Source organism: Tarenaya hassleriana, unplaced genomic scaffold (assembly GCF_000463585.1).
Source record: "Tarenaya hassleriana unplaced genomic scaffold, ASM46358v1 Cleome416, whole genome shotgun sequence".
Classification (NCBI taxonomy): Eukaryota; Viridiplantae; Streptophyta; class Magnoliopsida; order Brassicales; family Cleomaceae; genus Tarenaya; species Tarenaya hassleriana.
Genome location: NW_010966962.1, coordinates 12,254 through 26,189, shown reverse-complemented (window position 1 = coordinate 26,189; position 13,936 = coordinate 12,254). Strand labels below are relative to the sequence as shown.

The window sequence follows — 13,936 nt, the reverse complement described above, 5'->3', positions numbered from 1 at the left end:
GATACTAAATTATATTTGCAAACCGTTTTTGATATTAAAGATCTTGGTCCTCTACAATATTTTCTTGGTATAGAAGTTACTCGCGATTCATCTGACATTTTTCTTTCCCAGAGAAAATATGTTCTTGATCTACTTGGTGAGACAGGAAAACTTGGAGCCAAACCCGTTCGGACACCTATTGAGGAACATTTCAAAGATCAATGCGAGGGGGAATTACTCGAGAATGCAGAGCAATATCGTCGCGTTGTAGGTAAGCTCATCTATCTCACGATTATACGACCTGATTTGAGCTTTGTTGTGCATCAGGTTAGTCAATGGATGCATGCACCAACTACAGCGCATTGGCAAATGGTGGATCGGATACTAAAATATTTAAAAGGAACACCGAACAAAGGCCTATGGATGAGGAACAACAAGCATACAGAGATCATTGGATATTGTGATGCAGACTGGGCAGGAGATAGGATAGATCGCAAATCTACAACTGGATATTGCACGTTCATTGGAGGGAATCTTGTCAGTTGGAAAAGCAAAAAACAAACCGTGGTGGCAAGATCAAGTGCAGAAGCCGAATATCGAGCCATGGCAAATACTACAAGCGAGATCATATGGTTGAAGCAACTCTTGAAAGACCTTGGAATCGATTCTACTAAACCGATTCCTCTTCATTGCGACAACCAAGCCGCTCTACACATCGCAGCCAATTCCGTATTCCACGAGAGGACGAAGCATATCGAAGTTGATTGTCACTTCATTAGGGAGAAAATTTCAAATGGGACTATATCTCCGATGTATACGAGAAGTCACGACCAACTAGTCGACATCTTCACCAAGGCAACAAGTTTGTTTGTTCTTAACAAAGTACTCTTCAAGATTGGTCTTACCGAATATCGCCGACCAATCTTGAGGGGGAATGTTGAAGAACAAACCGGACATACCATGCAAGAAGACAATTCACCCGAGAGCTTCATCCAAGACAAGGACGACGTGGTTGCCTTAACCAAGAAGCAACCAATGAAACCTTCAGAATCAAAAGGAGTCTATGGAAGAGAATCACGTGAGGATCTTCATAATACACACACATGACATATTCAGGCATAATTCAATCTCTTTTATATGGAAAAATATATTCGATTGTATATTACATAACGTCAACTTTCCTTTTCTTGTAGACTAAGAAAGTCTATATTATGTAAATGTCTCTTTGTGAATAAATATATACGAGGAATCCTTCTTTTTCTGTATGGTTCTTCTCTTCCATAACTCATACTTCTTCTTCTTCAATCCTCTTCCTCTTTCTTCAAACCTAAATTAATCTGAAAATCTTTATCTGTTTTAGTTGAAGGAGCACGCATCCATCAAGATTTTGTGGTCTGTTCCTTCTACGGAATGAAGCCTAAGTTCTCCAAAATTCAAGGAATTCTCAATTTTCTGTGGGGTAAGCAAAGGAGATTGGAATTCCACTCTCTCCCCGGTAACTCAGTACTGGTTCGCATACAATCGGAAGCTGTTAGATTGGCTATACTTGAACAGGGTTTATGGTACATTGGTGATCAAGCATTCTTGGCTAGGAAATGGAGTTCAAATTATAATTATCAGCTCCTATTAGAGCCAAGCTCCACAATGTACCGTTTGATTTACTCCACATCAATGGTCTGAGTTATATCGCCAGTATACTTGGCAACCCCCTGCAAGTCCGAGCTATCTACGGAATCAATTCTGCAGAGGTTAAAGTGCAGATGGATTTGACCAAGTAGTTTTCCACTGAGTTGGAGGTCCAATTTGACTCCGGGCTAGTCAAGACTATCTCAATCTCCTATCTTTGGATTCCCTCGGCATGCCCTCTTTGTGGTTCCATTGGACATGGAAAAACCAGCTGTCCAAGTGTTAGCCATTTGAATACAACTCGAGATAAAGCTGATACGGGTAAGGGAAAGTCTCGTCCCTCAGTACCAGTCCGCTCTAAGGTCAACCCCACCAACAATTCACTGATCAAAGCTTCCTCTGCTAATGTCCAACACTCTCATGGTAAATCAACTAACACAATTCATTTAGTTGGTGATACTAAACCTTCTAGTGCTCTTCCTCTTGCTGCTGGTCAACTCGTCCAAGACCCGGGTGAACCTATGGCCCCCCTCTTCACCTCTCATTCCCCAAAACAGCCACCATCTTCTGCCTTTGAACTCTCCATCCAACATCTAAATCCCTCTGCCGATCCACCTGTTATTAATTCTCCTACATTACTATCCAACCATGCCTCCTCTCCACCCCCAGATATTGTCCCTCCCTTGTTGCCCAATCCACTTAACATGGAAATGGATCCTTCCCCCTTCTCCCATTAATTTATGTATCTTCTCTTTTGGAACGTGAGAGGTTTTAACGCCCTCACTAAACAAAGAGCCCTTAGGAATCTTTTAGCTCATCATAATTCTCTTTTTTGTGCCATTCTTGAAACTCACGTCCAAAGTCTAAACCAATCACATATATTGTCCTGCCTTGGACCGGACTGGTGCTCTCATGTGAATTATTCGAGTGATCCGAGTGGTAGGATATGGCTGCTATGGAAGGCTCCAGCAACAATACACATACTTGGAGAATCTGACCAAGCTATAACCATCATGCTAAGATTTCCGAATCAATCGGATGTGATCTGTTCAGCTGTCTATGCCCTCAATGATCGAGTAGGGAGACAATCTCTCTGGGAGGAATTGGAGAACACATTTAGAAGCATTGTGGGGCCTAACACTACGTGGCTTATATTTGGAGATTTTAACGAGATAAGGAGGCCTAACGAGCATTCCTCGCTGGGGTACATTAGACTAAACCATGTCAGACCTCTCAACCCAAGACCTTTCAGATTTTTTAACCACCTCACTAAATCTCCTAGACTCTTGGAGGTGGTGGCCGAGGTGTGGGATGCGACTAATCCACGATCAACCAATCTCACTTTGCTTTCAGGGAAACTCAAATCCCTTAAACTTCCTATTAAAACACTAAATAAAGAGCTTTATAGTGACACAGAGAAGAGAGTGATTATTCCTAATGATAGTTTGCTTTCTGTGCAGGTCGAGGCCCTCAATAACCCTTGCCCTCAATCCTTTAATCGGGAACGGTTCTATCTGGACAAACTCCACCAACTGCTGACTGTTGAAGAGGCTTTCTTCAAGCAGCGTTCGCGCGGATTCAATGGCTTGAAGAGGGAGACAAAAATACGGCTTTTTTCCATCGAGTTATGACGTGCTGAAGATCCTTTAATACCATCAAATACATCATGAATCAGGATGGGCAGCGAGTAGAAGCGCTTGACGAGATTATTGGTCTTGGGATTGAGCATTTTAAAGCAATACTTGGCCGACATCAATAGAGATTGGATCCATCACATTGACAAAATTGTGGACTTATTGACTTACCGAATTCCTGATTCAGTAATCAGTACGATCACACAACCTATCACCGAGGAGATAAAGAGTTCATTCTTTGGCCTGAAAGGTAACAAATCACCTGGTCCAGACGGTTTCACGGCTGATTTCTTCTGGCATACTTGGGGACTTATTGGTGCTGAATGTACGGCTGCGATTCAGGATTTTTTCTGCACTGGTCTCCTTTTTAGGGGGATTAATTCGACAGCACTTGTGCTAATAGCAAAGAAACCAGGGGCTGATTCCTTCGGTGATTTCAGACCAATATCATGCTGCAATACTATTTACAAGGTGATATTGAAGATTCTGGTGGCGAAACTCAAACCAATCTTACCTGATCTCATTTCCAAAAATCAGTCAGCATTTATTCAAAGGAGACTCATGGTGGAAAATAGTTTGCTAGCGGCCGAGATTATACATGGTTACGGTTTTCCCCGCTCCCCTTGTGCGGCTACCATCAAGATAGACATTTCTAAGGCATTTGATTCTATCAGTTGGGACTTTATTCTGGCTACCTTGTGGGCTATCAACTTGCCGGATTCCATTGTCAACCTTATTGGTGAATGCATCACTACTCCCTCGTATTCTATCATTGGGATCTTTGCCAATCAAGTACCTAGGTTTGCCACTTAAACCCACGAAGTTGAGTCCAACAGACTATAGACCATTGATGGATAAAGTTAGAGCTAAAATGTCTCATTGGTCTTCAAAGCATCTCTCTTTCGCGGGGCGTCTTCAATTACTATCAGCTGTTATTTCGGGGATAATCAACTTTTGGATGAGTGTCTTTATTTTGCCAAATGGTTGTATTTAATAGTTGAACTCACTTTGCACTGCTTACTTATGGAAAGGAGACCCTGACAAGCACTCTAGGACCAAGGTGGCTTGGAGTCAAGTAACTAAACCTAAGAAAGAAGGAGGATTAGGACTTAAAGACCTGATTTCATGGAACAACACCATTGGATTGAAACTGATATGGTTGATCTTAACATGTTCTGGCTCTTTATGGGTGGCCTGGATCCATCGACACTACATTGACAACCGATGCATATGGGCCATCAAACCACTCGCCAGATATTCTTGGTATTTTCACAGACTACTTAAACTTAGGTACTTAGCTAAAGACTTCTCCCGTTATAAGCTTGGCAATGGCACAAACGTGTTTTTCTGGTTGGATTATTGGACTCCATTTGGTAGATTAATTGAAGTGTTGGGATAAAACGGACATGCGGACTAGGAATTCCGAAATTCACACGTGTTTCAACTATATACAGGAATAATCGTTGGTTGCTACCCAATCCCAGATCTGATGCTCAACTGAGATTAGTAACCTACATAGTTGACACTGTCCTTACCCCGGGAATAGCTGATGTACACCAATGGGTTGTACAAGACTCGCCTATGTCGAAGTTCTACTCTAAAACTGTCTGGAACCAGGTTAGGGATGTGACGTTGAGCGCACCTTGGACTTCTCTGGTCTGGTACAAGCGACACGTCCTAAAGTATGCATTTACAACATGGTTGTTTGTTTTGAACAAGAATCCCACGAAAGATCGGTTGGTGGCTTGGGGGATTTTGGTGATTTTTTTTTCTGTAATAAAATAACTATTCCTACGCTATGATCAACTTTTGCCAAATCCAATCTGGTCTCGCCGAACTGAATCTTTACATAATTTGCGAACTGAAAAGCCGCAACTCTTAAGGATTCAGAAAGATTAAGATTATTGCAATTCTGATTATACAATACATCAACGACAAGAGTTCATATATCATATATTTTCACATATCGATGGTTAAATATGATGGAATTTTATCATTTTCAGAGCATTTTTTGGTACCGTTTCTTCTTGTCATCGGGTTTAATCAAGGCGGCGGAGGAGATACATAACTTGGACATCCTTGGTGAGAGGGATGACCCATTCGCCATAGATACGAGAGACAACCGATGGGTCGACCTTGTACTTCTTGCCGCTGTTTTGATCGGTCTCAGACAGGTTTACTTCTTGTCCGAACGTCTCAGCTTTCTTCTGCACCCTCTGCTTCACCGTCTCTTCCACTTTCTCAAACGTTAGTAGCTTCATCAGTGCCTCTTTGTCCTGCAAAGATCCAGAAACATAAGAAGCGTTGGATTTCGGTTGATTGATATGAAACATAACCCATATCTGGATATTTTTAAAAAACTTGCAATAATCAAATCAAATCGAATTTTTTGGATTAGATCAAACATGAATCTTTGCAAGGGTTGAGCCTCTTTCCACAGCATTTTTCCATCAAGAACTCAACACAAATACACGGCCAAAGGAAAAAGGCTTCGTTATTCTTGGTTGGTAACTAAGACTTGCGGAGATATCTGGAGCTATACCCGTTTCAAAATGAAGTTCGACGTATTAGGTTAGAAAGCAAAAGACTAAGGGGTAGATGTGATAAGAGCTTCACAGCTTATGTAATGAATGAACCAATTTGTCAATTTAGTTACCTGAGCGCGGATTGCGGGCTCGTAATCTTGTGGGGCGTCTCTGAATTTGACCTCAGCAACGAATTTACCGTAGTGAATCCTCCTAGAAAGTGCCTGCAGAAGATTAAACGTCAAAGACTATCTATCGAGATTCGAGACCGATTTCGTTCATCTTAATACGTCTAAACCTGATCATGAATCCAAAGATCTCTTACTTGTAAACATGCGAGATCACTTGCAGCAGTCGATGCATAGTTGCCATCATCACCAGCAGTGGCAACCATTGGAAGCAATTCTTTAAAGTACAGATCCCATATACGATTGTTTATGTTAATGGACGAACCCGAAGGGTGCAGAACCTAAATTTTAAGTTATTACAAGCATTGCAGATTAGAATGTAAGAAAAATCTCGAGAGGTAAGAGAAAAAACTTCGACGCGCTACCGACCTGTGGATAGTTGTGCTTCGGGCAAACAGGAAAAGGAATTTTCTCCGGGAAGAAGGGATTTTCTTCCGGGTTTTCGTATCTCCCTACCTGAGAAACATAACTGCACAGTTCATAAGACTTTCAAGTGAAACCATAAGCATGTAGCCTTTATTCAAGAAATATGCCCCATCTCCAGCAGACACTGCCATAAACAAATCACAAAATAGACATTCATTTCCCCAGGAAGACAGTCCCGAAAGAGACAAAACGTTTAACAAAGATCCAACTCTTCAAAAAGATTTAATCTAAGAAAGTAACGGTTGAACGAATTGATTTGCAACATTCACAGACAAAATCTAGACAAAAAGCAACTGTGCAATAACAGATCGAGACAAACTATACTCGAGCCTGCCCAACTCCACGTTTTTTCCATGAGATTATGATGCAGAAACGCCAAGTTAAAGCGACAAAATCTTTAAGAGACATTAACTCCTTAGCGATGAACACGCGAAACAAGATCAGTTGTTCCAATTTCATGAGATATTTATCTCAGGCAGTTGATTAGAGGTGGGCATAAAAACCCGGGTCAGATCAATTCAAATGGTTTGGAAAACAAGGAACGCGGTTAAAAAGAACCCAGAAAAACAAGTGGTACTGATGAATTTCAGGAAGAAAAAATCAGAAATTTGTGCTGAAAAACTTCAGATCATTTTCATAAGATGATATAGTACCAGAAAGCTTTGTAGTAAGCTTATGTCGTTGTATCTAATCTTAGAGAGGATCAATTGAATTGATTTGCTAATAATCTTTCAAAGAATAACGGGAAACTCACGAAAACCGGAAGGAAATTCAGAAAGAAAAAAAAGAACATGAACAACGAACGATGCAACCGAAAAATACCTTAGCCTGGATAATCTCGGTCTCTCTGACCAGAAACTCAGTCATAGAACCGGGAAACCCAGAATCTGAACACCGAGATTCCTCGTACGCAGGGGAATTGAGGGGAAATTTAGCTCTCTCGATCAAGCTGAAGACGATGGTGTCTTCCTGCCTAATCAGCGAGTCCCTGATCGAGTCAAGACTCAGTGCACCCGAACCGGTCTCAGCGACTCGCGCCATTCCGTTTTCACAGCTTCTCAGGCAAAACGCCGAAGACAAAATCATCGTCACCGAAGCCGGAAACAAAGTAAACATCACGAAACGAAGGACGGACATTGTGATCGGGGAGAATTCGAGAGCTTACCTAGGGTGGATTCTTTGTTCTTCTTCTCCGTCTTCTACTTCTTCCTGTTGCACCTTTTTCTCGCTTTTGGAAATTCTGTAATGGAGACAACGTGTGTTCTCCTTTCTTTTCCTTAACGATCACTGGTTGGTGGATTCGCCTTTGAGAAATTCCCCTTTTGTTTATTTTTTTCCAAAAATAAAATTTAAAAATAAATGTTTTTTTTGCAGCAAAAATCAAACGCAACGACAAAAAAAAGGACGAAATTGGGCTGATGTGGGCCCATCTTGATGGCGACAAGTCTAGGGTGCGTACACATTGAAGTCAATAAGGCTAATAATTACGTTTTAGTTCCTATTTCTCTGGTCGAATTTAATTTGAATTAAGTTTTTGTTAAAATATTTTTATTATTTTGCTCGTTATTTTTATGTTTAAAATTTGACTTAAAAAATCTGTATCTAACTAATTTTTAAATTAAATTTATTTAAAATAAGATTACGCAATTGTAAATTTATTTAGAAAAATAACGTGTTATTCGATTTTCTATTATATATATACAAATAAAAGCTATTATTATCAATAATCAGTAAAATATTATTTATTAAATGTGAGTATACATCAGGTATTCAATTTCGTACAAGCAAGTCGAAATGTTACTATTACTAATAGTCAACAAAATATTATTTCTTCAAAATAATATAAAATTCTGCTGACAAAAGAATTATATAAATATAAATCTGGGGATGTCCTTTCGTTATTTACAAACTCGCTCCATTTTTAAGGTGTCGGGCTATTCTTGGTTCGCTAGCAGTTATTGTTATAGAAGAATCTTTTTATTTTATTTTTCTCTGTATCTTAATAGCGGATGGAATTTTGGTATTAACAATAATTTACGATCACCATCCCAATCGATTAATCATTACAAGAAGCCATGAAATCAATGTAAAATTCAGAATTATATGAATCGACGTCACAGTTTTAAAAAAAATTGTATTATTAGAATAATTTACGACCGTATGAATATACAGCGGTCGGTATTATTAAAAAAATTCTAGTCTATTCAAATGAGTAGAAAAAAAAGGTTAGAACCTAAAATTGATTTCGGTTACAAATGAAAATCCAAAATTTAGAGAGAAGTTTTTAGATATTAGGAGGAGGCACCTATCTTTATGAAAAGGGATGAACATTTCAGTTTTCGTTTTTTTTTTCCAAAATTTGATTTATTGGGTTTTAAACAAATTGTATCCATACTATTTTTATATTAGATACGATTTGATTCGATTCGATTTTTATTTGTATAAATACGGATTCGGTTTTTTAATTGATAATATTTTAATTTTTTTAAAGAAATTTCCATTCTTTTATTTTTACATTTAATTCAATCCATTTTTTTCATTTTAAAAAAGCACAATAATTAATTTTTACATCGAAATGTCCACTGCTATCTAGATTGATATCTCCTTGTTTGATACGCACACACCCCATGAAGGGATTTCTTAATGAAATCTAACGTTCTGCCGGTTTTAGGGAAACAAAACCACGCGCATTTCGCATCTCAGAAAGGGAAAAGGAAGTTGTGGTTTTTTCCCGTGAACGAAATGACAGGCCCATATTTGAATATTGTTGAGCGTTAAGACCCAATTAAGAATCACGTTTAGGGCACATCAATTTAGGACCCAAATCCCAATGTGGGAATTCTTCTTCTGGCCTTGTTGTCGTAGCCCCTGAAAAATCCCAGCAATGGCGAAAGTGGTCTGAGCAAGGGAAATGGCGGGAGCGATAAGGGTGAAGCAGCTGTTTCTGTGTCCATCGATTCTTGCGAATGAGACGACTTTGCTTCGTTGTCGTGGTAATGTGAATGTAATTGCGAGAGATATCAGCTCGAGCGAGAGCACGAAGAGGAAGAAGAAAAAGGAGATCGAGCTTGGAAGAGCAGCGGCAGAAGCAGTGGTGAAGAAGGAGAAGAGGAGGACACGTTCGAGCAGAGAGTACGAGCTCGCAGGCGACGGGGAGTCTCCGTCTTCGCATGTGCCGGTGATGCTCGGCGAGGTTGTCGATGTTTTGTCTTCCATTCGCTTGCGCAGTTTCGTTGATTGCACCCTCGGCGCTGCTGGTCATTCTTACGCTGTAAGCTTGTCGACTATGAAGCCACTTTACTCCGAAACTTTCTTAATGTTGGATTCCATAATATTAAGCTAGAAAACTTGCTGAATTCTCTTGTTCCTGACATCGTTTTGAGTTATATGGATTAGCTGAACTTTCATAGATTCTTAGTTTGATGAAATTAACCTGTATTTGCTTCTGGTTGTTAATTCGCCAGCTCAGGTACTCTGCCAATGACCTGAATGATCAAAATTCAACCAAATTTTTTCGTTTGAGGCGGTGTTTGTTCGTGGTTTGCACTCTTGAACCTATTGGGTCTTGAGCAATTCAATCCACGAATGGTCACTTCTGAATCTCTAGAAAGTTGTTTTGCGAGCCTACTGTCATAATAGGCTGATGGATTGCATGGGTTAGGTTTTTATCTAATATCAATGGCAGAACAAGTTTTTGTTGTGCAGGGGATGAACTGTTTCTCGTTTGATTTGTACTTTGTCTCTCAGATTATTGAGAACCATCCTGAACTGAGGCATTTCATTGGAATGGATGTTGATCCTGTGGCACACAAGCTGGCGCATGTTCATCTTCATTCTGTCCTGCATCCATCTCTGAAGTCTTCTATTGTTAGGAAGAACTTCAAGTGCATCAGATCTGTTATTGCAGATACAGATCCTGAGATGTTAGACATCGGGGTTGATGGCATTCTTATGGACCTAGGGATGTCATCTATGCAGGTATGTTGATCTCGAATGTGACTGTTGCTTTGCAGTGTTAGCGTCTCTCACCAGGCATGAGAAAGCTTTATCTGGCAGGTGAACAATCCAGAAAGAGGGTTTAGCGTTCTTGAGGAGGGACCACTGGATATGCGTATGGATCCACAGGTTAGATAGCCTTTTCTGTTAGTTATATAATAAGAAGTGAATGAAACTTGATCTGACTAACTGAGCTGTGAGGAACTTAGTCTGGAACATATGCTAGTAAGAGTATAGAGGACAAAGGTCTTAAGGTCCATTTAATGAATTGATCGAATAGGGGTTTGTCCTATGCCATTTTATGATATTTTTTTTTTTTTTTTTTTTTTTTGCAAATATACAAATTAAATCCCCTTGTAGCCATTTTATGACATGCTTCTCATGCAACTGTTTAAGTATGAAATTTGTTGGTAGCTTATGTACTCGATTATAGCCCTGTTCCTAGGAGTGAGTTCTTTGCAAATGATCTGGGCCTACTATAGACGGGGTTCTTATCATTTGCTAGCCAGATGCCTATGCTGAAAGGGAAGAACCTGGAAAAGAGGCTGCTGAAGACATTAGAGTTGAAACCGTAGTGATGTGTTAAAATACTACATTAACGAACTGTGATATTGGTTATTGAGATGTAAGCATGTGGTTCTGTTTCCCTACAAGCTGGATTTGAAGATTTTATTCTACCTGCTGATTTGTGGCATATATTTCAGCCCTTACGTTTTATATATCTTATGGTTTATCCTATACCAACGCAAGAGCTGCAATGTAAACAGGACTCGCAAGTAAAGCTTCCTTGTTTCTGCCTCTGAATCGCTTAGAATGACTGCAAAAGTTCCCCAAACCTATTTGCTGTTGATATGTGACAGGCAAGTCTGAAAGCAGAAGACATAGTGAATTCATGGCCAGAATCTGAACTGGGTAGAGTCCTTCGGGATTATAGCGAAGAAAGCAACTGGTATTCACTCCAGAATAAGATTATCAAGGCTCGACTAAGTGGCGGACTACATTCCACCGGTGAACTGGTTGATCTTATTCGAAGTATGTCACCTGGTAACAGAGGTATGTTCATCCTCCCATCGTATTGTTATCCTGGACGTGATTTTTATGCATAATACCGGTGGATTACCCAGTCACTAGTAAAAGTCAAATCTGTCACTTTATTCAGTTCTATTTATGCAAACTCCATGCTGTTTCTGGTTAAGGCTATGTTAGATGGGTTCCTTTTGTAAAGAGAACAGATGATTAAACCTTTGCCGTAAAAATAAAATCATGAAGAGATTAAAACACAGCTGTGAAAGCTGGAATTTTCTGATTTTCAGTTAGGTGCATTTACTGAATTACGTTTTTTTTCCGAACATAGATGAATACTTTAGTTTAAGGTTATGTGTTGATAAATCGAAGGATGATATCGATCTAACCCATTTTAACCCGGGTTTAATTTTTTTTATGCATCTTTTTTCTTTTTTATCCTTCAAATGATTCAGGAGGCAGGCAAGGTTGGATCAAGACAGCGACAAGAGTGTTCCAAGGGCTAAGAATAGCGGTGAACGATGAGCTGAAGACCCTACAACAATCTATCTATGCATCTTTCGAGGTTCTTGCACCGGGGGGTCGACTTGCAGTCATCTCTTTTCATAGTTTGGAGGATCGAATCGTGAAACAAACATTTCTCGACATTCTCGGCTTTCAACGAGAGGAAAAGAACCCGGAAGAACCCAGAAAACATGTCGAAGAAGAGTTATCCGATAAGGATTTTGGAGCAAACGAGTCGTGGATTAAACAAACGGTAAGAAGCTCGAACGGGATTATCCTAACCAAGAGACCGATAACGCCTTCGGAAGAAGAAGAGAGACAGAATAGGCGGTCTCGGAGCGCTAAGCTAAGAGTGATTCAGAAGTCATGATTGGTTTTCAGGTGAAAATTTCTTTTGAAGATCTCCAAACGAGAGAGAGATCAGACTGTATTTTGTATAAGAGCTACTATTGATTTCAAATTCTGAAGTAAAACGCTTCATATCTTGATGATGCTCTCCTTTTGGTTTGCATCTCGATCTCATGCCAATGGCCCTTTGTCCATTCGCGTAGGAAATATCGAAAATACCCTTTTGACCACTCCCGGTGGAATGCTTCGGATTTTGGTATGCAAATTCAATTCCATTATCTTGATTTTGGCTATGCAATGATATCGTACTCGGCTTTTATATTGGTTTTTGTTTTGTATCAGATTCGGAAAGCTGCATTATTTTGTAAAGGAATTCCATCTCGATTTGGTTTTATCATTGGCAGTGTCAGCAGATGGCAGATGTAATGGCATTGGGAGATGAAAATGGCAACCTCTAATGGGCCTTTTGACTTGTGTGAGCCCTAGGTTTCAGGTAAGAGAAGGAACAGAAACAATCATTGTCCTCTGGTCCTTCCGCGTCGATCAACTCACCGGCCAGAAGAAAAGTGACCCAGAAAGCGGATTTCAATTTGGACTTCGACTTAAATGAAGTTACAATACACAAAATTCTTGGAGCCATGCATTTGGCATTGCGGAAACATATATGTTCACCAACAAAGTGGCATAACCACTCTCACTCCGACAGAATCTAGGGTCCGATCGGAGTGTTTTCCTGCACTTCAACGAGTCCGGAATCTTCGAATCATCTCCTTCTCGATCAAAACTCTTCCGGAGGGACCACTGGATATGCGTATGGATCCACAGGTTAGATAGCCTTTTCTGTTAGTTATATAATAAGAAGTGTCTTCCGATAATCTTTATTAAAAGCGAAGAACACCTCCCCCTCTTGAAGAGGTTCCATCCAGTTTCACCACACACGCACGCAATCTCGGGGTGGTCCTTCTTGTTTTGGTGTTTGGACTGCCTGAACATTTTTGGACCACCCCCGAGATTCCGATTGCAAGAGAGACTAATATATTCCAATACCATAACCGGTTAGCTTTTCCAATTCAAAGCCGAGATTTGTTCTATAAGCTCCAACCGTAACATATATATAGTAAAAAGATTAGCATTGAACAGGAAGGATTTCTAACCTTTTTGAAGAAACTTCTTACCCCGGTGCATAAGAAACCATGTGTAGTAATCCATCATCTGAATTTCCATTAAACGTCGTCACACCTGAAACGAAGAACCAAATGTGCAGAAGTATTTAGCCTCATGCAATTCAACCACATTCTCTTGTACCGCTAAAGGGTGCAACAAATGTTTCGTATAGATCGATCTGCCTTCGAATTTCAGCCACATCTGACAAGAACAAAACATGGCATAATGAATATCAACAGCTTTTCCATATATTGTGTATGGATCGATGAGATGTTAGAGTAAGATCGAACCGACCATAACTTCATCAGTTACTAACAGACAATACATGTACAAATCCATGTGGATCACATTATATTATAATAAACACAAATCTACGTGCATATATGGCTCTCCCAACAAATTAGTATGGGTGTTATGTACATCTCCTGTATCTTTTGGTAGTGTTCTATGTTATATTGTAACCAATATATATATATTGATTTATTATAATAATCAGATTGCATCAAAAACTAATTAAGGAAAA

At 39.8% G+C, this 13,936-nt stretch overlaps 2 protein-coding genes across 3 annotated transcripts; one reads left to right on the top strand and one right to left on the bottom strand.

The window, feature by feature from the left end:
- Window positions 1-5,063: 5,063 nt before the first annotated feature.
- On the bottom strand, window positions 5,064-7,667 carry LOC104824958 (chorismate mutase 2). 2 transcript variants are annotated; one of them, XM_010557157.2, is made up of 6 exons: window positions 7,544-7,667; window positions 7,201-7,432; window positions 6,322-6,408; window positions 6,090-6,233; window positions 5,896-5,988; window positions 5,064-5,515 (listed from the first exon to the last, which is right to left on the bottom strand). In XM_010557157.2, the coding sequence occupies exons 2-6, from the start codon at window positions 7,417-7,419 to the stop codon at window positions 5,279-5,281; spliced, it is 780 nt and encodes a 259-aa protein (XP_010555459.1). In that variant the 5' UTR covers window positions 7,420-7,432; window positions 7,544-7,667; the 3' UTR covers window positions 5,064-5,278. The 2 variants fall into 2 exon arrangements, with proteins under 2 accessions (XP_010555459.1, XP_019059439.1); XM_019203894.1 differs by lacking the exon at window positions 7,544-7,667 and having other exon boundaries at window positions 7,201-7,537.
- Window positions 7,668-9,209: 1,542 nt separating this feature from the next.
- Window positions 9,210-12,479, top strand: LOC104824957 (ribosomal RNA small subunit methyltransferase H). The gene is made up of 5 exons (XM_010557156.1): window positions 9,210-9,649; window positions 10,126-10,356; window positions 10,435-10,503; window positions 11,235-11,427; window positions 11,853-12,479. The coding sequence occupies exons 1-5, from the start codon at window positions 9,290-9,292 to the stop codon at window positions 12,269-12,271; spliced, it is 1,272 nt and encodes a 423-aa protein (XP_010555458.1). The 5' UTR covers window positions 9,210-9,289; the 3' UTR covers window positions 12,272-12,479.
- Window positions 12,480-13,936: the final 1,457 nt, after the last annotated feature.

Coding starts and splice junctions, on each gene's coding strand:
- LOC104824957 (XM_010557156.1), top strand. CDS start 9,290: ATGGCGGGAGCGATAAGGGTGAAGCAGCTGTTTCTGTGTCCATCGATT. Junction 10,357..10,434: donor TAGGGATGTCATCTATGCAG/GTATGTTGATCT, acceptor TTTATCTGGCAG/GTGAACAATCCAGAAAGAGG. Junction 11,428..11,852: donor TATGTCACCTGGTAACAGAG/GTATGTTCATCC, acceptor CAAATGATTCAG/GAGGCAGGCAAGGTTGGATC.
- LOC104824958 (XM_019203894.1), bottom strand. CDS start 7,515: ATGTCCGTCCTTCGTTTCGTGATGTTTACTTTGTTTCCGGCTTCGGTG. Junction 6,409..7,200: donor CCGAGATTATCCAGGCTAAG/GTATTTTTCGGT, acceptor TATGTTTCTCAG/GTAGGGAGATACGAAAACCC. Junction 5,516..5,895: donor AGCCCGCAATCCGCGCTCAG/GTAACTAAATTG, acceptor GGATCTTTGCAG/GACAAAGAGGCACTGATGAA.